The sequence below is a fragment of the Lucilia sericata genome, unplaced genomic scaffold, assembly GCF_015586225.1.
Source record: "Lucilia sericata isolate MDLA Ls3-8-SP2 unplaced genomic scaffold, ASM1558622v1 Contig000183F_arrow, whole genome shotgun sequence".
Taxonomy (NCBI): Eukaryota; Metazoa; Arthropoda; class Insecta; order Diptera; family Calliphoridae; genus Lucilia; species Lucilia sericata.
Window position 1 is genome coordinate 142886 of NW_023994211.1, and position 24482 is coordinate 167367.

Consider the following 24482-nt stretch of genomic DNA (forward strand, 5'->3'; position numbering starts at 1 on the left):
TGGGAAGTATGACAGATGTCATGCAATATTTGACCTTCGCCTCCATATGTGGACCCTTTAAGACAATGATTTTATGACCATAACTGTCTTAAAAATATCAGTATAGCAACGAAATTTGATGTATGATGATGTTTTAGGATGAGTTCTTTCAAAAATTAAGAAAGCCTGATGAAATTCTAAAAAAAAACAGTAAATTCTGGGACTATTGATTCATTAAGAGTCCATATACAGGTACGCCTTCCGAAATCCACAAATTTACAACCAAATATAAGAGTTGGTTAAATGGTAATAATATAAATGCAACGTAATTAGTAATTAGAATGAACTAAATTCATAAAAAGTTATAGAAAATTATAAATTTTAGCACATAAATTGCAATGGCATAGTGATAATTACATGAATTTATTACAATTATACTCAGATATGTGGCATTTCATTCACAACCAAATTTAATACGTTAATTTGTTCAAAATTTTTCTATAAATTTAATATATTTTAAAAGAAAATTTGGACGTAACCGACAACTTGCTGTTACAAAATTCATAAACAGAAAATAGATGTGTACTTAAGTCTTTTTTCTTTTTCTTGTAAAGTTGAAACCATTGGATCTATAGCTACGAAATTTTCACAGATGATGCTAATAGACCTAAATTATCGATTTCTATAAAAAAAAAAACGAAAATCAAGTCGCTTACGTCCATTTTGCAAAAAGGGCTCGATATGTAAGTAGTATTGAATAAATAATTACGTTAATATGTTGTAAAACAGGTAATAAATCTAAAGTTATAAATAAAAATTATAACTCAAACAAAAAGTCCTTATCATGGAAATAGAAAAGAGCGCATAACGAAATAACTTATTCAAATTGATTAAATTTTCTTTAAGTTCTGTCTTGATATGCAAGAAAAAACCCTAACATTCTGTTATGTTTAAATGATACTTTTGTGGTTGGTGTTCGGTACCATTTCAAAATTTTCATTTTCCATGCCTGAAGTATACTATACAATCTACCAGTGTTTCCATTCGGCGTTTTTCAGGTAGTTTTTGAAAAATAAACGGGTATTTGTAGTGATTTTTAAAATTTATCACAGTGTTTTTTTTTTAAATAATACTACGGATTTTTTAAATTTATCAAATTTTCCTACAACTATCTTTATATAACCAATTAGACTATTGGTTATATTATACACATATTATATACATATATAATTTCAATAATTTTATTATTAATTAATTTTCTTATTCGATTGTTGAGGCTTGATGATTTTCAAAGTATGTTTTTCCAAATTTAATGATAGCTAACGAACTTTCCACTACTTTTTTTATGTTAATAAACGAAATTATTTTATATGAAGCAAGCCCTTTTGACTTAATTTTAATAAATCTACAAAAAAAAAATGTTTTTAAATTGTAAATTTATTTACCCACGGGTTTGGAATTTTTGACCCGTTTTTGAGCCACGGTACTTTTGTTCTTGGACGAGTTGACAACACTGCAATCTACTTTTAAAATTTAATTGAAAATAGTATCAAGTCAACAGTCGCATTGTGCGATCGTTTAGCGGTAAAGTAGTGAGAACATCAGAGAATTGAAAGAAATAAAAAAATATGTACATATACATACACATTCCAAAATCAATACGAGTGTTTGCTATGTGATTAAATAAACTTATCGGTTCCGTTAAAAGTGTCAACTAGACGAATAAATATAATAAAAAACTAAAATGATTCATAATAATCACAATTAAAAAAGACAAAATATAAAACACTTAACTTATTCACAAACAAATAGAAAAATGATATTGAATTTTGTGTTATAATAAAAAAATGCGTTGTTATTTTAATTAAATTAACACCCACAAAAAGTAGAAAAAAAGAGAATAATCTGTAGTCTTGCTGTAGCGCCACCAAATTAAATTCATATGTATACCAATGTCTACACATTTGATTTAAACTTAACACTAACAGCAACAAAAAGCAAATGTTTAGAGAATTTATAAAAATTATTTTCTTCTTTTGTGCATGGATGTAAATATAAATAAACAGTAAGCATTTTTATTTTTCTTTCAATTATTGGAATTTTGTGTGTTTGTTGGCGTAATAAATAAAAGTGCTTTATAAAAAATCATTTAAAATATTTGAACGTGTTTAAATAAAATAATACAACAAATTAAAGAGAAGAAAATTATGATCATTTATTTTTCGATAATATTAATTCAACTGTTTTTTCTGATGTAATTATGTACGACAAATAAGTATATGTTCACAGAAAAACATTTTTTTTGTACTGACAGAGATGGGAAAATATACAATTGTACTTTTCAGATCATTAACTACAAGACTGGCTAACCAAAATAAAACTTTTCGGGAAAAACGGCTTTCAATGTTTTATGGCATTTAAAATTTATTTAAATAATTTTTAAATTTAAAAATTACCAAATTTAGGTAGAGAAGGTTAATATATTTTTCAACTATATTTATATTAAAATTTTACTTATCAAATATTCGTAAATACATGACTTTTTGTTTTGTCCAGTTCACAAAACCCGAATTTTGAATTATGCCAGTCTTGAAGTAGTAAATGAGCAATACATATTTACTATATTTATAAATCAGTGGCACGCATGGAAAATTTAAATTTAGGTTTTAAGTACTAAACTAGTTTTCCGCTAGACTATAGATTTTTATAGACTAGACTAAATAGACTTGCATTAGACTAGACTCGACTAAACAAGGCTATAACACAGACTATATAACACCTCAACTATGGCAAAAAGATTTTTGACTATAGACAAGACAATTTATCAAAAGTTTAAAAGTTAGAAAAAGTACCGAAAATGTCGTTGGGGTACTGCGGTATTTTCCGATATCAAAAAGTACTAAATTTTCCATGCCTGATCAGTGGTACTAAAACGACTAATTTTCTACAATATATTATTTTATTTTTAAATGTTTCAAAACAAAAAATAATGAATCATTAAAATTTGTGTTTTATTGGAAGCAGTAATGTTCAGTTATTGAATATATCGTCGTTGATTCGACCAAAACCTGACTGGACTATAGGGTTGTCATTCGAATAAAAATTATTCGATTAATCGAGGAAACATTTTATTTTTTCTTCAAGCGAATACAAAATTTCCAATTTAGAATAAAGAATAGTTCGAGCAAATTTTGTCGAATAATCGAATATTTTAATGTTACTTTTTACGAATATGTTATTATAGTATTGAACAAAGAATCACGTTAATATTTTGTAAAATAAATACTAAATCTAAAGATCTGTTATAATCGAAACAAAACATTTAATACTTTTTGCAATTTATAAAAATTTATATTTTGCAATGTTAAAAATATAATGCTTCCAGTTTTAGAAGTGATTTTTTCATTTTATTAAAATGTTCATATTGATGCTGAAGCTACTTGTACCACAGTTCAGATCTTGTTGTAGTTCACATAGGTGTCAAGTTGTTCTTGCAAATTTTGTATTTTCTTCATATGGAGGGTGTTACGCCCCCTAATGCTTATCCGCCAATTTATTCCACTAATATTCACATGAATGTCCAAGTTGTTCTTACAAAATTTGAGGATTCTATCTCTAATGGATTCTCAGATATACGAAGTTGTGTACTTAATTCAAATAGGGGGGGTTGGTTGTCACACCCCCTATTGCTAATCCGCCAATTTATTACACTAATGTTCACATGGATGTCAAAATTGTTCTTGCAAAATTTGAGGATTCTAGCTCTAATAGTTTCTCAGATATACAATATTTTGTACTTAAATCACATGGGGGTATCTCGCGCCCTTATTTCTAGTCTGCCCATTTTTGTCATTCATATTATTACTAAAGTGGCTGTCATAAAATTTGAGGTGTCTATCTTATACATATACATATATCAGAAATACTAATTTAATATTTTCTGTATATAGGAAGTGCCACGCCCACTATACCCAATCTGCCCATTTTGCCCACAATTGTTCATAGCTATGTCAAAATTGTCCATACAAAATTTGACGACTCTAGCTGTTGCAGTTTCTGAGATATGCGACTTTTAATACTGATTTTGACATTTGCTGATCTTGACATTTTGAAATAAAAGGTAGCCTATAGTTCCATCCACACATACAGGAAGACACTGTGAAAATTTCAGGAAAATCGGTCCAGCCGTTTAGCAGTCTATAGACTTCAAACAAACCCACAAACAAACAAATAAACACACATTCATTTTTATATATATAGATAGATATAGATTATCGAATCGAAAAAAAATATTGTAAATTTTTATTCGAATAATTTTAAACACGAATAATTGACAACCCTACTGGGTGGTTGAAAAAACTAAAAAGGCTTTAAATCATACATTGGCCTATAGTAAAAAATAAGATCTCTGGCTTTGTTTGTTTATTAATGCATGTAATAAAGTACTGAATAGTAGGGTGGGTCGAAAAATAGCTTTTCTCTCGGATCAACTTCTAATAATGAAATTATGTTGTATTTTAACGTCAAATGGAAAACTGTAAAATATTATTCAATTATTTTGAGGGTGAGCCCGCGCAACGCCGCCAAAGTTTGCGTTTATATGGGAGAAAATGACACTTTTTGGAGTTTTTTTCACAAAATGAAGCTTTAAGTATTAATTATTGCACCATTTTATAGCAAACTCATAATGTCTACAGAATTGTCTTTCCAAAAAGGTAGAAAAACTCAAAATTGCTTAAAAAAGTTTTGAGTTATTAAAAATTTTCCCGAGAATTTTGTGATTCTGAAGACACATAATAGTAAATATAAGAAATTTTTTTTAGTTTTGAACAATTTTACAAAAAAAATATTATGTTTACCTTTATAAGATTCATAAATGTGCTAGTACGAATTTTTGTTCAAATTGGATAGCGCTTACTGGGTTTATGACTTTTTTATTAAACTATTTCGTCCCCTAAAAGAAAACACACTACAACACTATAAATTTATTTTTTGAGTTCCTTTTTTATTTTGCGTTGGATACGTGAATGCAAATTTGAAAAGAAAATTAAAAATTATGATATTACATACATATTTTGATAAAAAATCGAGTTTTTATAATTCAAGTTAATTTGATATATATATAAATTATGATATTACATATTTTGATGAATATTAGAGTTGTAACAATATTTTTACTTCATAATACCTTGCTAACACAAATACAGCTCAAGCTGTATATTTCAATTCACAATTCATCTAAAAATGTGATAATATTTATATAAATGTAAATATTTTAAAACAGTGTATAAAAGTGAGTAAATCGTTGTACTAAATTTTGTTATTTCACTAATTATATAAATTATCAAATGATAAAAATCCTACCAAATTTGGTAGGAAAAGCCCAAAACGGCCACGCTGGTAGTGAATGACATGAAAAGATTTTCGATAAACTATTTTCATAGAGTCACCCATATGCCCATTTGCGAAACTGGCAGCGTCCAAGGGAATCTTTTGTGAGATGATTAAGAGTTGTTGTTTTTCATATGATAATCACTATCTGTTTCCTTTCCACCCTTTTTCAGAAGTGAAATCATGATTTAGAGCGCTTTACGCCAAATTTTTAACTCAAAAGAGCGACCCAATTTCAAGCAATTCATATACATACAGTGTCTCTCATAAGTATTCGAATTTAATGTATTATGAAAACAGACATCATTTTATAATAGATTTTGCGGGAAAAATAAATAAATAAATTTATTATGTTGTCCAGACAGTCCTTAAATTTTATACCACATTTTAAAAATTAAAAAAAAAATAATTTACTTAAACTAATTTAACTTTTTTTAAAAAAAGTGCAAAAAATAGCTTCACAAAAGTATTCGAATTTTTTGTATAAATCATATTTAGATTAGCACTATGAAGTAAAAATAAATAATTAAAATGAAATTAATGTTTTGTATAGTAGCCTTTATTTTTAAAAACAACTTCCAAGCGTCGTGGGACCGTTTCTACCAATTTATGGAATAGTTCTGGCGTTATTATGTCCCATTCGTCATGCAAAGCAACCGTATGGTGGTTTTGGAGGATAATGAGTGATTTAAAAGTTGTTCTTGTAAATATAACCACAAATTTTCAATGGAGTTTAAGTCCAGACATTAACTCCATTAAAAATTTGGTGAAAGACGATACTTAGTGTTGTAAATGATCAACATTTTCACGTACCAGGTCGTGTATTTTGGATCGTTTTTCTGTTGAAAAATAAATTGAATGGGTTGTAGCCTCATTTTGGTGGTACTAGCATGCAAATTCTGCTCTAAAATTGACAAGTGGACCTTCTAGTCTATAATTACAATAATAAACTTTAGCAGTCCAACACCGTGGACGGACACAGAACCCCAAAATATGGCAGAGCAACTTGGGTCCTTTACAGTTGGTTTTAAGTTAGAAAATTCTAAGGCATCTCCAAGCTTTCGCCATATCATTTGACGACCATCTGAGCCAAAAATATTATATTTGTTCTAATCGTCGAAGATAACCTCCTTCCAGAATCCAATATTCTTACTTATGAGTCTATTTGCGGAGTCAAGACACTTAACATCGATTAACTTCGATATGAGTGGTTTCCACCTTGGTACTTGACCATGCACATTATTGCTCCCTAGTACTTTGTGCACAATTTCGATACTAATTTTTATTCACAGGACTGTCCTGAGTTCGTTGTTAATTTTTGGAGCTGATAGATGAAGGTTCCTTCGGTATTTCCTCAGTATTTCTCTGTCGTCCTGTATTGACAGCAGTTTTGGACGACTTGATAATGGCAAATACTCGATGGAATTCTTTGTTCCATGCGTGTAATGACAAAATATATTGTCGATGGGAATCTATCAAACATTTCCTATATGTATTTATTTGATCGGCCTTGATTATACAGATATAAATTAATTTTTTAATTTGAATTGATCAACTCTTTTTCTTTGAACATTTTAAGCGCTTACACAGGAAGGATTTACAACATAATTATGCAAATTTCCAAAAAATATAATGTTAAATATTCCATATAACCACTACCTGCATAATGGGTTAATTAATGGGCAATAAAACACGTGTTCAAGTATTCTAATAAAGTTCTTAGAAAAAATTCGAATATTTTTGCGCAGTACCTGAAATGACCCTTTTTGGGTTTTTTCCATTTTCTTGGAAACCATTAATGAGTTTTTATTACTTTTTTCTTGTATTTTGTAAAAATAATATAAATGAATAAAATTTCATTAAAAAATTTTAAATACCATTATTATTTTTAAAGTAGCATCATAAAATAACACAGTAATTCATAAAAAATAATAAATTCGAATATATATGTGAGACACTGTATGTATGTATATTGTTACATACAAACATAGTATGTACATACATTATGTGGGAAGATAAAGAAATAGTATTTGGTAAGATTTAGGAAATGCAAAAGTGAATGCGAATAATACGCCAGCATTTGTTACATTCCTAGTTTATATCGTTAGACGCGACCTTTTACATTGTATATGAGTTGTGGAAGAAAAACAAAAGAACATTTATGACAAAGCACACACTATATCAGAAATTTTGGGAAATATCTTAAAACAAATAAGGTATACATATTTTGAAAGGAGTTACAGATGTCTGTGTAAAAACGACCGATTTATAAATTTAAATACATATTAACTGGTAAAAACGCATTCAAAAGCAAAAAATATACCCATCTAACAATCAGTTCAGTAGTAAAATTGAAACTCTCTATTTGTATTCCCTTTTCTCGTTTAATAAACGATATTACTCTCTAATTTTTTATTTATCAGTTACTAAAAAGCAACAATAATAAGAGTAAAACACAATCGAATATATAATAGCTTCTGTCACCTTCAAGGTTGGTCAACGACTTACACTATTTGAAAAAATTTAGTTTATTTTCATTCAAGAGCGTAATGACATCGCCGCAATGCAGCTGTTTGAGACGTTTTTTAGTACTTGGAATCGGTCTATTGACGATTTTGGCTGGAGTGTATCTCTATCTAAATTGGACAGAAATATTTACACAAATTAGAGGAAAGGTGAGTACAAAAAAACTTTCGTATTTTCTCAGTAAAAATATTTAATTTTGAATATGTATTTACATTTCTACACATTTCATTATCTTAATTTTATCTAATCTTTTTAAAATTTTGCGATAGAGTTTTAAGCGTCTTAACGGTTCATTTGAACATGTATAAGAACGCAATAAATTTTGTAACAGTAATGTTTAGTAAAATTCAAAACAAACATTCAAACATACATACATACGTACATACATACATACATACATACATACATACATACATACATACATACATACATACATACATACATACGATAAATCGTCAAAATAATATTTATTGTATGATTCTGAAAGAAATATAATAATAATTTGTAACAGTAATGTTTAGTAAAATTCAACACAAACATTCAAACATACATACATACGTACATACATACATACATACATACATACATACATACATACATACATACATACATACATACATACATACATACATACATACATACATACATACATACATACATACATACATACATACATACATACATACATACGATAAATCGTCAAAATAATATTTATTATATGATTCTGAAAAGAAATATAATATAATAATTTGTAACAGTAATGTTTAGTAAAATTCAACACAAACATTCAAACATACATACATACATACTACATACATACATACATACATACATACATACATACATACATACATACATACATACATACATACATACATACTCGTACATACATACATACATACATACATACATACATACATACATACATACATACATACATACATACATACATACACAACATTCAAACATACATACACATACATACTACATACTACATACATACATACATACATACATACATACATCATACATACATACATACATACATACATACATACATACATACAACATACATACATACATACATACATACATACATACATACATACTACATACATACATACTACATACATACATACATACATACATACTAATACATCATACTACATACATACATACTACATACATACATACATACATATACATACAACATACATACATACATACATACATACATACATACATACATACATACATACATACATACATACATACATATGTACATACATACATACATACATACGATAAATCGTCAAAATATATTTATTATATGATTCTGAAAAGAAATATAATAATAATTTGTAACAGTAATGTTTAGTAAAATTCAACACAAACATTCAAACATACATACATACGTACATACATACATACATACATACATACATACATACATACATACATACATACATACATACATACATACATACATACATACATACATACATACATACGTACATACATACATACATACATACATACATACATACATACATACATACATACATACATACATACATACATACATACATACATACATACATACATACATACATACATACATACATACATACATACATATACATACATACATACATACATACATACATACATACATACATACATACATACATACATACATACATACATACATACATACATACATACATACATACATACATACATACATACATACATACATACATACATACATACATACATACATACATACATACATACATACATACATACATACATACATACATACATACATACTACATACATACCATACATACATACATACATACATACATACATACATACATACATACATACATACGATAAATCGTCATAATAAATTGAATTTCGAAATTCTGGCCTTTATGGATCGATCCTTTATTTTCTGGGAATCGAACCCACAACCCCCAGACTGACAGGCTAGCACACTACCAACTAGCCTACCGGGGCACCCAAGATTATTATTATACACTCCTTTTGTGGGAAGTTTATCTGTAATATCGATATGCGGCCCTATACGCCTTAAAAATGTTGTAAATTTTTAGGACTTTATGGATCGATCCTTTCGTCACTTATTTCCAATGTTCACTAATTATACCCTACACCACTTTAGTGGGGAGGGTATATTGGATTTGTGCTGATGTTTGTAACATACAAAAATATTCGTCCTAGACCCACCTTAAAGTATACCAATCGGCTTAGAATCGTTTTCTAAGTCGATTAAGCTATGTCCGTCCGTCTGGCAGGCTGGCTGGCTGTCCATGTAAACCTTGTGCGCAAGGTACAGGTCGCAATTTTCAAGATAATTGGATGAAATTTGGCACGCACGTTTTATTTGACCCAAGGAAGCCTATTGAAAATGGTTAAAATCGGTCCATTATTTCACCTAGCCCCCATAGAACAGAATCCCCCGAAAAGGGCTTTTGAGCTCATAATTATGTTAAATATACAGATGTATCGATAAAATGCGGCACAACTAAGTTTTATAGAAGTCTGGATGACCCTGCCAAATTTCATAAAGATCGGGCCCCATTTGACCCTAGCTCCCATACAAAGTCCCCTTCAGAAAATTACTTGAATGTCCCAAATTAACTTATAAACACAAATATCGCGATGAAATTTAGCACAATAAAATATTATGTAAATATAAATATATTCACAAAATTTTATCGGGCTTAGCCCATATTTGCCCCTAGCCCCCATATAAAGCCTCTTTCAAAAAATTAGTTTTTCATCCATAAATTGCTTAAATGTATCGGAACAAGGGAATATTGAAGATAAATGCTTTATTATGAAAAATAAATCACATTTAATATTCATAACTGGTGTAGGGTATCATATGGTCGGCCACGCCCGACTATACTTTCTTAATTGTTTTTAGAATTATGGTAAATTTTATTATCATATCACTCATTTACTAAAAGACTAGAATAATTAAATATTCGTTTTTTAATTGAGAATAACAAAATATACCCCTTTTAAAGTTTTTCGTATAACTTTACCTGTACGCACAAATATTTGTTCCTAATTATGTTCTTCAGAACATTCAAAATAAGTATGTATAATACACACAGCTAAAACTCAAATAATTTACATTGAATGCATATTTTTATATACATACATACATATATGTAAATATCGTCATTCGTAGCAACTTTTAAGCGAAATTATCAAAATATAAATGAATACAAAATGCCTTAAAATCTAAAGAAAAATCCCTAGATTTCCCGCTATTAGCTAAATCATATTTTTCCCCGCAAAATGGGATTAAAAATCTCTAGATTTGACGAGAAAATAGCTAAATTGGCAACAGTGCCCGCGATAAGCTCAAAATTACGGAATTTTTGAGACCCATTTCGAAAAGATTGCATAAAATTTTTTTGAACATATTGTACTGAGATCAAGATTTTCAATCGCTGGTAGGGAACTGAGGACCTTTTCAAAAAAAAAAATAGTTTTTTTAATTTTCTCGTATTTAGTACATTAAAACGCATCGTTTCAGAGGTATTCCTCCAGAAAAATGGTCCACGGGACACCCTGCTGTACATGAATACAGTTTTACACATTGACTTCTACCACGAGTTGCTGAAAAATTGGTTCGGCAACTTTTTACACATACATATTATCTTTTTTCGAAACATTATTTGTCTAACAAAGGTATTACAACTAGTAAAAACTCAATTGTATTTATTGCTTAATCAATAAAGATAAACTAAAAATAAAAGATTAGAATCGCAAAAAAAAAATTTGGAATATCCATTATTTAATATAGGAATATGTGTTTCGTTACAGGGATGGTAAAATGTATTCCATCGTAGTTTTTTACTATTTGATGTTCACGAGACTTATTTGATACTCTAAACGTATCTTTACTTTTGAAAAAAATGCGAAACTTGCGAATATTGAACGACCCTTATCTGCTGTTCTACTTTGGTTTATAAAAATACAATTAAAAACAAGTAGGAAAGTATAGTCGGGCATGGCCGACCATGTAATACCCTACACCATGAGTATATTTAAAAAATTTTTATTTTTCATAATGAAACTTTTATGTTGAATTTTGCTTTAATTCCAAAGTAAGCAATTTATTGATAAAAAAACAAATTTTATAAATGAGGCTTTATATAGAAGTATTGGTCAAACATGGGCGGATGCTTAATAAATTTGGGAAAAGGATATATTTGTAAATAACAGTTAGTTTTGTTGAGTTTCATTGCGAAACAAATGGTTACAAGTCAATTTTTATGGGGGGTTTCATTACGAAAATCTGCAGTATCATTTTTGAGGAGATAATAGTATATTTGACGTAATTATGGCATAAAAAGACCTGTCTGTCTGTCTGTCTGTCTGTCTGTTGAAATCAGTTTTCTGAAGACCCCAGATATCTTCGGGATCCAAATCTTCAATAATTCTATCAGACATGCTTTCGAGAAGTTTCCTATTTAAAATCAGCAAAATCCGTTCATAAACAACGGAGATATAAGCAAAAATCCGAGACAACCTCTGAAATTTTCATAAAAAATAAACAACAACAACACTGCTTATTCATTGCCTTTGTGTTTTGTTTTTTTGAGTATATTGTTTCGTATGTTTGGATGGCTGTGTGTTTCGTTGCCTTGTGTATATTGTTTTTGTTTCTTGGTACATTCAATTTCTTATGTTTGAATGGCTGTGTGTTTCATTGTTTTCTTGGTGTATTGAATTTCCTATGTTTGGTTTCATTGCGTTGTGTATTTTGTTTTTGTTTTTTTTCTGTATTCCGTTTCGTATGTTTGGATGTCTGTTGGTTTTACTGCCTTGTGTATTTTGTTTTTTGTGTGTTTATTTCGTTTAGCGTTGTTGTAATGAAAATGAATGAATAATGATAGTCGGGAAAATAAATTTTTAAATACACTATGGTGAAGTGTATTTAAAAATATTCGGCTGTGCCGATAAGATTCGGCACAGCCGAATATAGCACTCTTACTTGTTATTATTAAAATATGCTATAATCACTCACATTTCCAAGAGTTTTTCGGAAAAAGTATAAATGGGTATGTAAGAAGTGAACTGTGAGGGATAAATTCAGATCCGTACGTTTGTAATTCACGAATAAAATGTCTATAATATTTTCGAAATTTATTGTATCAAAAATTGACTAAAAATCGGGCTAAAAATGTGATTTATTTAATATTGAACTTTGTAAAAAATATCTAAAATGGTTGCCTTTCCTAAAGATATTGTGACGCTTGTGTTTTACATAGAAATTTATGCTTTTTGGTTTAAATTTGTAATTCATTTTGTTAAATATTATGTAAAAAAGAAATAAAACAAATTTTGGATTTGCTTTTTTAGTTTTAGTCATGGTAAAAATATCAAGGTAGTGTCATTCTCTCTTTTTGTCGCCATATTAACCATCTGACGTTTGCTGGTATTTTAATAAACACATTTACCACACCACTTTTACTTTGAAAATCCCATTTTTTGTTTGTTTATTTTTTAATCAAAATCAAAAATAAAATTCAATTTAAACTAAACTAAAAATCAAAATGTACAAATTTAATAAAAAAAATCAATAAAAATTTAAATAAATGTACAAAAAATTCAATTAAAACTATAAACTTCCTGTTAAGTCCTATATCAAATTGAATGTCTCTTGCTGTCCGTATCAAGCAATTGCAATTAGTGCTCCATCCGGTCCAAGAATACACGGTTTTCTTCAAGTGAAAAAATTTAACATTCACGAAATCTTTAAGTACTTTGCTTCCAGTTTATTGTCTAATATGGACACGATTATTACATGTTAATATTCGAGGGAATGAGTGACATCATTAAGCAGTCCTGGAATAGTAGATTGGATTGCAAAATATAAAAGGCCTTAGGGACAGAACTTGATGTGAAGGCTACCAAGATACTTATAGGACTGGGTAAACGCATTCCAACGGGTAGGAATTAGAGTCATCGAGCATATAATTTGCCACTATCCTAGGACACAGAATATTAGGTTGAAATGGCTGGGGAATAGGTTCCATAACAAACATGAAGAAATTGCGGGATTTAACCCCCGCAGTCTACTGCTTTTATCATTCGATTGGAGATTATCTCACGTTTCTTCAACTAGGGAATTGACTCGGTAAATCTTCTGGGTTGAAACGCCATGAGAATGGACCAGTTTCAATTCATCATTCCTTTTTATATATTTTATATCATTCTTGTTTTCTTTTAGTGTTCTTGTTTCTCTGTCTTTGGATCTTCAGTCTCTTTGAAGGGAATTAGAATGAACCTTATGGTCTCCGAGTGGATGTTGTCCTTTTTATGGACAACATAACCTAAACCTAAGGACACAATTATACATTGCTTCAAAACCCTTTCAAATGATAATCTACATTGTATACAATTTAAATAACAAACTAAAACAATACCTTTTTTTAATCGGGACAGCTCGACAACAGTTACCACTGGATCTAAATTATTTTGAAAATTATTAACATAAATTCCACAATCACAACACAAATTTCTTAGAAACTATTTTTCCCTTTTTCATATGTGGCAACGATGTTCTATTTATTTACAAAATACGAATTTCAAAAAATACCAGCAGACTTCAAAAAGTTTTTTTGAGAGAGAGGAATGACACTACCTTTTTTAGTTTTAGTTTTTTTCCAAATAAATCTTTGACTTTTTTGATTGATTATGAAGAGTGTGTGCCAATCGGTAACATTTTACTTGAAAATGTAAATTTTTGATAGATATGAGGTGAATAAATTTTACTAGCTACATAAATTTTTGACAAATGAAAAGAAAAACAAGTTAGAGTGCTATATTCGGCTGAGCCGAATCTTAAATATCCTCCACCAGCTACTTTTATATTAATAATTTTCTAATTGATCAAATATTTGTAGAAATAAGTTTTCTCATGTCTTAAATAGAAAAAATCCCAATTTTAAACAGCTTAAATCTATTACAATTCCAAGATTTATTAAACATTACAAACGCCATTTTCTTTATATCTTAATAGCGCTTAGTGATACATATTTAGTAATTTGCATGTATGCGTGTGTGTGAAAGATTTAACGATTTTCAAAATACATATATATATAATTTTGTTCTACACAAATTGATATTGCAATTAGTTAAATACGTTTAAGCGCTTTTAAAGGCAGGACCCAGTATTGGAGATATGACCAATTATAGACCGATCGTAAAAAATTCTTTAAGCAAAATTTCTGTACATAAGAGCTATATTTCAGTCAAATTTTGTATCTATATAGTAATTTTGTAATAAGTTAGGAGTGTTTATGTGATTTTCTGAAAGGAAACTTGTATGGGACCGATCGCACCCATGATATGAACCGATCGTGAAAAAATCTTGAAATAGAATTTTTGTATACAAAACTAGTATTTGTGCAAAATTTTGTATCAATAGCTTTATTTGGTAATGAGTAATGTGCGTTTAAGAGATTTTCGTAAAAGGACCTTGTATGGGAGCTATGACCAATTATGTATACAAAGACAAAATTTCAAAATTCTGTATCTATATCATTATTTGGTAATGAATATTGTGCATTTAAGTGATTTTCTGGAGGGGACCTAGTATGAGAGCTATGACCAAATATGGACCGATCGTAAAACAATTTTATAGTATAATTTATGTATATAAGAGCATGATCAATTATGGACCGATAGGAAAACAATTTCACAGTAATATTTCTGTGCACATAAGCAGTACTTGTACCAAATTTTATATGGATTTCTTCATTAACTAATGAGTTATGTGGTTTTAAGTGATTTTCGGGAGGGGACCTTGTATGGGAGCTATTTATGGACCGATAGGAAAAAATTTTCACAGCAGTATTTTTGTGCATATAAGCAATACTTGTACCAAATTTTAAGTGATTTTCGGGAGGGGACCTTGTATGGGAGCCATGACCAGTTATGGACCGATCGGAAAAAAATTTCTTAGTAATATTTCTGTGCATATAAGCAATACTTGTACCAAATTTTATATGGATATCTTACTTTAGTAATGAGTTATTCGCGTTTAAGTGATTTTCGGGAGGGGACCTTGTATGGGAGCTATGACCAATTATGGACCGATCGGAGAAAAATTTCAAAGTAATATTTCTTTGTCTATGAGCAATACTTGTGACAAAGCTCATATGGATATCTTAATTTAGTAATGAGTTATGTGCGTTTAAGTGATTTTCGGGATGGGGACCTTGTATGGGAGCCATGACCGATCGGAAAAAAATTTCTTAGTAATATTTCTGTGCATATAAGCAATACTTGTACCAAATTTTATATGGATATCTTACTTTAGTAATGAGTTATTCGCGTTTAAGTGATACTTGTACCAAATGGGAGCTATGACCAATTATGGACCGATCGGAAAAAAACTTCCGCAGTAATATTTCTGTGCATATGAGCAATACTTTTATATGGATATCTTCATTTACTAATGAGTTATGTGGTTTTAAGTGATTTTCGGGAGGGGACCTTGTATGGGATCTATGACCAATTATAGACCGATCAGGAAAAAATTTCACAATAATATTTCTGTATATAAGAGCAATATTTGCACCAAATCTTATATGGATATCTTCATTTACTAATGAGTTATGTGGTTTTAAGTGATTTTCGGGAGGGGACCTTGTATGGGAGCTATGACCAATTATGGAGCGATCGGGAAAAAATTTCTCAGTAATGTTTCTGTACATATGAGTAATACTTGTACCAAATTTAATATGGATATCTTTATTTAGTAATGAGTTATGCGCGTTTAAGTGATTTTCGGGAAGGGAACTTGTATGGAAGCTATGACCAATTATGGACCGATCCTAAAAAACTTTCACAATAATATTTCTGTATGTGAGAGCAATACTTGTACCAAATTCTATATGGATATCTTAATTTATTAATGAATTATGTGCGTTTAAGTGATTTTCGGGAGGGGACCTTGTATGGGAGCTATGTCCAATTATGGACCGATCCAGAAAATATTTTCTTTGAATGAATTCTATTGACACAAAATTTTAGTATGTAAAATTTTGTGAAGATATCGACATTGTGACGGAAGTTATTAACAAAAAACCCATTTTCCGGGAATATGTACTTTTGTATGGGAGGTATATGAAATTGTGGACCGATGCTAGCAATTTTTAACAGGGATCAAGCTCTTCTGTAGAAACTTATGTATGGTGATTTTCATGAATTTATATTGCATGGTTTTCGAGAAAATTACATCAGAATGTGTAAAAAATGTTTATTTTTTTCGAGGTTGTTTTAAATTTTGATTCATAACTCTCTTCTTCGTTTTAACGTGAGCGTGTTTTAGGCAGACAGACAGACGGACATAGCTAAATCGACTCAGAAATTGATAAGGACCCAGAATATATATACTTTGTTGGGTCTCAGATGAATATTTCTTGGTGTTACACACGGAATGACAAAGTTATATATACCCTCTATCACCACTGATGGTGGTGGAGGGTATAATTAGAGCTTCTTTTATTAAAATTAGCAATTAGTGACAATTGTCAAAATTTAATGTAATCAAAAAGATTTCGTTTGGCACAGCAAAAGTGATAATATTTTCCACCATAAGAAAATTTTATTTTACCATAGAACTTTGCTGCCGTTTGGCACAAAGTCGAAGTACCGTATCAAAATACATGTTCCTGCAAAATTTTACACTCCTACAATTTAAATCAACGTCCACATCAACGAATTTGAAAAAGATTATGTTCTGCATGAAAATATATGAAAATTTTTAAATTCTTTCGAATTTTTAACATCAAAATGTTGTAAGTTGGCATTAAATAAAACAAAAATGACACTTTTAATCAATCGTTGTGAATTAAAGCTTATTTTAACAGCTTTAGATTTTGTTCAAAGAAAAATTCCAGTTTTCGAAAATCTTTATGAAAACAAAAAAGCCTTATTCCTGTCAAGTTTCGGAATTTAAAAATGTTGAACCATATTATTTTTATTATATAAAAACAAAATAAAATCTGAACTATTCGAAATTTATTAAATATCTCGATATTTTAAGATTTTAATTAAACAAAAAATGTTGTCTTGTCTTTTTATTTTTAATTTAAAATTTTTATTTTTAATTTAATTAATTATTACGTATTGCAGGAAATGGCATTAAGTGAAAAATCACCTGCATACAAAGGTTGGAAAATATCACCATTACCATTACATTTTGATGTTTATCTATTCAACTGGACAAATCCAGAAGACTTTTATATTGGATCAAAGAAAAAACCACGTTTCGAACAATTGGGTCCCTATAGATTTCGTGAAGCACCCGATAAAGTTGATATTCAATGGCATACAAATTTTTCGGTATCATTTCGAAAAAAGGCTATATTTTATTTTGATCAAGACAGTAGCAATGGCACATTGGATGACAAAATAACCACGGTTGATACAGTTGCACATGTAAGTTAAACTTAAGATTTTAAATATACTTTTAAGTAAAATCCCTACATAGTATAATTTCGTTTATAATTTATGTTTCAGTCAGCTGCTTTAAGATTAAAAACAAAATCAAATTTCGAAAAATTCTTTCTCAATCGTGGCCTAAGTGCTTACAGTAAAAAATTTTATATTACAAAAACTGCTAATGAATGGTTGTTTACTGGTTATCAAGATCCCTTTGTAACAATTGGCGGTTATTTCTCCAAACTTACAAGTGCAATAGAAGTGCCTTTTGATCGTATTGGGTGGTTGTACACGGTAATATTACTTTAAACTACGAGAAAGGAAAACATAACGTACTTATGTGTACTTTGACGATTTATTTATTTGTTTTTACATATAGCGCAACAATAGTGCTCATTACGAGGGCCATTTTAATATATTTACCGGCAGTGATGATATTTCAAAAATGGGTCAAATACATGAATGGAATTATAAAACTCACAATGGTGTCTTTGATGGAGAGTGTGGCCGTGTAAAGGGTTCCATGGGGGAATTCTTTCCACCCAATTTAACACCACAAGATTCTATATTTCTCTACGTCCCCAATATATGTCGCGCAGTGCCCTTGGATTATACAGAAACAGTAGCTATACATGGGGTTACAGCTTATAAATACAGCGGTACTGAGAGATTAGTGGATAACGGTGAGTTGAAAATTTAAGTACGTTTTACAACAGGTACTTTTTGTTAAAAATCTGTTAAATATTTACACAGACACAAATTCGCAGAATAAGAAGAATAATTATGAAGAATAAGAAGAATTTATGAATTATTTGATTAGTTTGCAAAAAACTTTTATTCTTACATTAATATAAATATGGACAACAAAAAGGGCGTATATAGTAATATGAATATATTAACAAGGAAATTGTAAAGTTTTTATTAGTTTAAAGTTGAGAAGTTTCAGGTTAGTGTAAATCATTAATCTTTAATGTTACAAACTTTATTTATGTGCTTTTGGACATTGTATTCCAGTCTTTTAAGTTGAAGCTGTCCAAATTTTATAAAAATTAATCATTGTAAGTATATAAAAAATCTGTTATATACTTGTCTTTTCACAAGAAAGACAAAAACTTCTTACGTATACTGAACCTTGCTTCCTGGGCAAGAAGATACCGGTGACAGAGTTAATTACTTAGGTGTAATTCTCGAAATTAATGACACCACATAGAGGATAGGATCAACAAGGCACATCGGTGCTAGGAGATATGTAGGAGAACTATAGGCATGAAGTGGGGTCTTAGTCCTACTTTGACAAACTAGCTTTATAAAAGTGTAATTCGAGCAATTCTAGTTTATGCTTCGATAATCTGGTGGACTCCTTTGGACAAAAAGTATAATATCAAACTACTACAGGGAATTCAGCGTACATGCTGCTTGGGTATAAGTGGCACTACTTCAACCAAATCTCTGGAAACGTTGCTAGATATTCCTCCCATTGATACATATTTAAGATATGAAGCGGCGCTTACAGCCGAACGTCTCTTTACTTTAGGTGAACTGGCCAAAAGCGATTATAGGACACGTCATCAATGTATACTGGACACATTGGAAGGTTATACACAATCATCGGACATGCCTGATCGCATACCAGACACAGAATATGTCGGAAACTCTGAAACGATGATCCCAGATAGAATGTCTTGGTCATTCGGAAAACTAGTGCAAATACCAGTAAGAATCCGTTGTTACATGGATGGTCCTGGGGTTCTATATTGAATACCCAGAAACAGAAATATACCACCGTTTACCTAATGATAACATAATCTTCCAGGCAGAAGTCCGAGCAATAACAGAATGTGTAAATTGAATTAGAATAAATATGGCGCCCACGGGAAGGGAGCTCGTGGTAGTTAACCTGGCGAACTCAAAACCATTCAAAAGCTGAATTAAAAATATGGGTGAGAGAATCCCATAACGCCTCTTGGAATAATGAAACGGTGGGTAGAACAACAAAGATCCTATGTGGTGACCCTGATGAGAACAGGACGAAAAATCTCCTCAAAATTAGCAAATCTGAAGTTAGTAGAAGGTACGTATTCTGAGTTGGCACACAACATTACGAGCACATCTACACAAAATTGGCCGTGCGGATTCAGACGAATGTAGAGCATGTGGAGAGGACAGTGAAACTCTGGAGCACTTTCTTTGCCACTGTCAAGAATTCGTCGAAGTTTGTTCCAAGTATCTCGGAAGTGATGTTATTCCGGAAACAACATTTCTGACTAACTCTGGTTGGAATTTCTGAACATTAAAAAATAATATACTCAGGGAACAAAAGGAAGAAAAGGAGCACACAACAGGCCCGATAGTGGTCTGGGTGTATTTCTTCGGGTTTGATGTACTATACATCTTCCTATCGAAGTTTGTCGAAGTTTGTTCCAAGTATCTCGGAAGTGATGTTATTCCGGAAACAACATTTCTGACTAACTCTGGTTGGAATTTCTGAACATTAAAAAATAATATACTCAGGGAACAAAAGGAAGAAAAGGAGCACACAACAGGCCCGATAGTGGTCTAGGTGTATTTCTTCGGGTTTGATGTACTATACATCTTCCAATCAACCTAACCTAGCCCATATAAAAAATCAAAAACTACTACACATATGCAACAGAAATATATGGATATATGCCCTTATTCCATCTTAACAAAATTTCAAATATGGATTTTGACAAGATGTGACTTAAATTTTTTACTGAAATTTTGCAGAGGTAGCTATAAATTATATCTAAATATGTTTAAAGAAACCCGTCTGCAAAGATACAATTGAAAAGTTTTGTGATATTTTTATCGTCTCGAGTAAAATTTCCCAAATGGTATATATGTACGCCCTTATGCTTCAAATGTTTGTTTACACCGAATAATGACAACCTTATCTATTTTGTTTTTGAATAGAGAACATTTTAATTTTATTAAAATAAAAAGGTGTAAAATGTACCAGCACGTCCGTAAAACGACACCTCCGTAGTATAATAAAAAATTTCGACTTTTGGAACTATTTTTAACCTTTTTCGAATATAAGAAAATATAAGCATTATTAGCCAGCAAAAACTCGGTAATGGCTTGGACGCACAATAAAATTACTAAGCAGTGGATTTGTAAGTATAACAGCGAATTAACAAACTATAAGCCCAGTTTCGTATTCTGTGTGCTTAATTTCGTTTTGTTTTTAAAACAAAACTCATTACTTTTCAATGTACGTTTTTGCTGGGTGAATTGACTTTTTTAAGTGTTACATTTTAGACTGGTTTGTTGTATTATTTACAAAAGTTAAACTTAAATTGACCTAGGGTAGAAATACAATATTGTGGCTACGGAGACGGTTATTTTTTATATTGAGTTTTGACAACTAAAATCGTAGAAGAAATCCGCACCAAATTAAAATTTATTTTAATCTGTTTACGAATTTTCTCTCTCACATTTAGAGTTGCCATGCCTTTTGTACTTTCTACGCCCTTTCTATGAACAAAAATCATGTGTCGAATAAATAAACTAAAACAATAAAATGGCTCCATTTAATTTACATTTTCTCTTGGTACCAGAAAACGCAACTGCATTCGTAGGTTTGTATTTCTACGCTTTTTTCAACATGTTAATAAGTAAAAAAGTATTGTCGTATATGATCAAACATGTGATTAAAAAAATGTATGCAAATAATTCGGTATTTTGAAAAGTCAATTCATGAAAAACATTGTATGTTAACACTGTAGTATTGTAATGCCTTGTATCAACTTTAATGGGTCTATTATCGATATCTATAACTTTTTGGCAACCAACGAAAGTTGCCGTTCATAATACCAAGTTTTATGTCAATTGCGTTGACTGCTGGCAACTCAACTGAAGTTTGGTTGCTATCCATAATCGACTCTTAAAAACCGTGTGCCAAAAATCTGTAATATTGATAATTAAAATATGTATGTTTGAAATAGAATAGGTATTGTATTATTGAGAAATATTAATACTCAGTATTGTAGTTTGAAAATGCTTTTAGATTTAGGTACCAAATGACATCTGAGTTACGTACCAACTGACAAGCCTTCATTTCTTATTAAAAGAAAATTGAAAAAAGACTCGTTATTTATTTTATATGATTTAATGTTTTTCTTTTTATTAGGTACAATGTTCCCAGAAAATAAATGCTTTTGCATTAATGGTAAATGTGAAGCATCTGGGATATTCAATATATCACCCTGTAAATTCAATTCGTCGATATACATGTCTTATCCGCATTTTTTCAAAGCCGATCCTGTGTATTTAGAACGAATTGAAGGACTGAAACCAGAAAAGGAAAAGCATGAATTTTTCATGACTTTAGAACCTAATGCAGGCGTGCCAATGGATGTGGGTGGTGGTTTTCAGGCAAACTATCTTCTGGAGTCAATTGAAGGCATAAAGTAAGTAAATTTTACCAAATTTGTTTATATGTTTGTTATGGTTTTCTTAATATTTATTGCAGCGGTTTCAACAATTTACCTCGTACTTTTATACCCATTATGTGGGCTGAAGAGAGAGTGAGAGTCACTTCGGAAATTGCTGCCGATATTGCATTAGTACCACTAATTGTATTATTGGGTCAATTACTAACTGGTATTTTATTGGCAATTGGAGTAATAATGATATGTTGGTATCCAACAAAATTTGTTACAGTCTGCTGGCAAGATCCCAAAGGAAAAAGTAAATTACTTCGACCACTATCCGCCACAACTTCAACGAGCATTTCAAGGTCGCAACACCGCAGAACCAGAGAACATCTAAACCTCATAGAACGCCGAGATGTTGATCTATTGCGTAACAATGGTTCTTTAGATGAATGCTTATTGAATAACACTTTATCACATCAAACGTACTCCTCAGATGTGATAACTAGTTGATAGGCTTATGCGAATAAAGTGATTATTATACATACATATTTCTCAATTGCAATTATAGGATAATAACTCAAAATTCGATCTACAACAAAATATAAACCGAACCGTATACCATTCTACGTCAAGGCGGTCAAAAGACTAAAACTTTTTATTAAATTGGAATTTTGATACTCGATTTATTGTTCAGTATTTTCTGATATTACAAAATTTTAATTATTAACTATGTTTTTTAACAATATGAGAGAATATGAACAATAATTGTGTAGAACTTTTGCAATTTTTTTTACCAAATCGGTGATCCTTTGAACTTTGTGGCAGAAGTACAATAAATAAAATTAAAAAATTGCCATTATTATACCATACACTTCGATTTAAAATTTCAAAACAAAATGTAGTGTTTAGTTCCTTCCAGACATACATGTGCATAGGAAGACAGTATGAAAATTTCGATTTTGCTCAGATGGGACTTATTTTGTTCATTAGTCTATAAACAAATAGTAATAAATGAAATTTATCAGTTCAGCAGTCCGTTTAACTTCAACAAACAAAAACAGTTTGTGACCACAAACAAATATTTTTGGCCACTTTCTCAAATCGTGTTAAAACCATCAAATTAATCTGTTGTTATACATAAATGTCAAAACAATTAATCAAGTTTTCAAGCTATATTTTTTGACCTGTGAACCTTTAAAAGCAAATGAGCAATTTGTATGTATATACATATGTACATATTTTTCTACAAGTATTTGAAATATTATTTGCAAACTAAAACAATTTAGATCTTTATAAAAGCAAGCGCAAACTCTTTGTACAAATAAAATGTTGTAACCTTAAATTAAGTATATGTATGTATATAATATTCAAGCATGAGAAACACACGCACAATATTAAAGGTCATATACATATGTATGTAGTACATTAGATGTGTCCAAAAATATGAATTTTGCTTGGATTGTCCCCATTTTGATATTTAGTGTCAAAAACTAAATGATGTAAAATTTTAGCCAAATCGGATAACGGGAACCCGTGCCGGAAATCGATTGAAAAGTGTCAAATTGGGCAAATAATAGGACTTTTTTTAATTTCTTCAAAAACTGTGCCATTAAAATTCGTCTAGAGAAAATTATATTTCCAACAAGTTAATATTAAAACAAATAACAAAGTTATAGGCATTTA

The 24482-nt window shown here is 30.1% G+C and overlaps 1 protein-coding gene across 4 annotated transcripts; it reads left to right on the forward strand.

Moving 5' to 3' along the window:
* Positions 1-1520: 1520 nt before the first annotated feature.
* Positions 1521-24148, forward strand: LOC119601642 (protein peste). Of its 4 annotated transcripts, XM_037952700.1 has the most exons (8): positions 1521-2044; positions 7794-7861; positions 7914-8045; positions 18091-18396; positions 18478-18693; positions 18779-19082; positions 22553-22832; positions 22895-24148. In XM_037952700.1, the coding sequence occupies exons 3-8, from the start codon at positions 7920-7922 to the stop codon at positions 23307-23309; spliced, it is 1647 nt and encodes a 548-aa protein (XP_037808628.1). In that variant the 5' UTR covers positions 1521-2044; positions 7794-7861; positions 7914-7919; the 3' UTR covers positions 23310-24148. The 4 variants fall into 4 exon arrangements, with proteins under 4 accessions (XP_037808628.1, XP_037808626.1, XP_037808629.1 ...); XM_037952698.1 differs by lacking the exon at positions 7794-7861 and having other exon boundaries at positions 7898-8045; XM_037952701.1 differs by lacking the exon at positions 7794-7861.
* Positions 24149-24482: the final 334 nt, after the last annotated feature.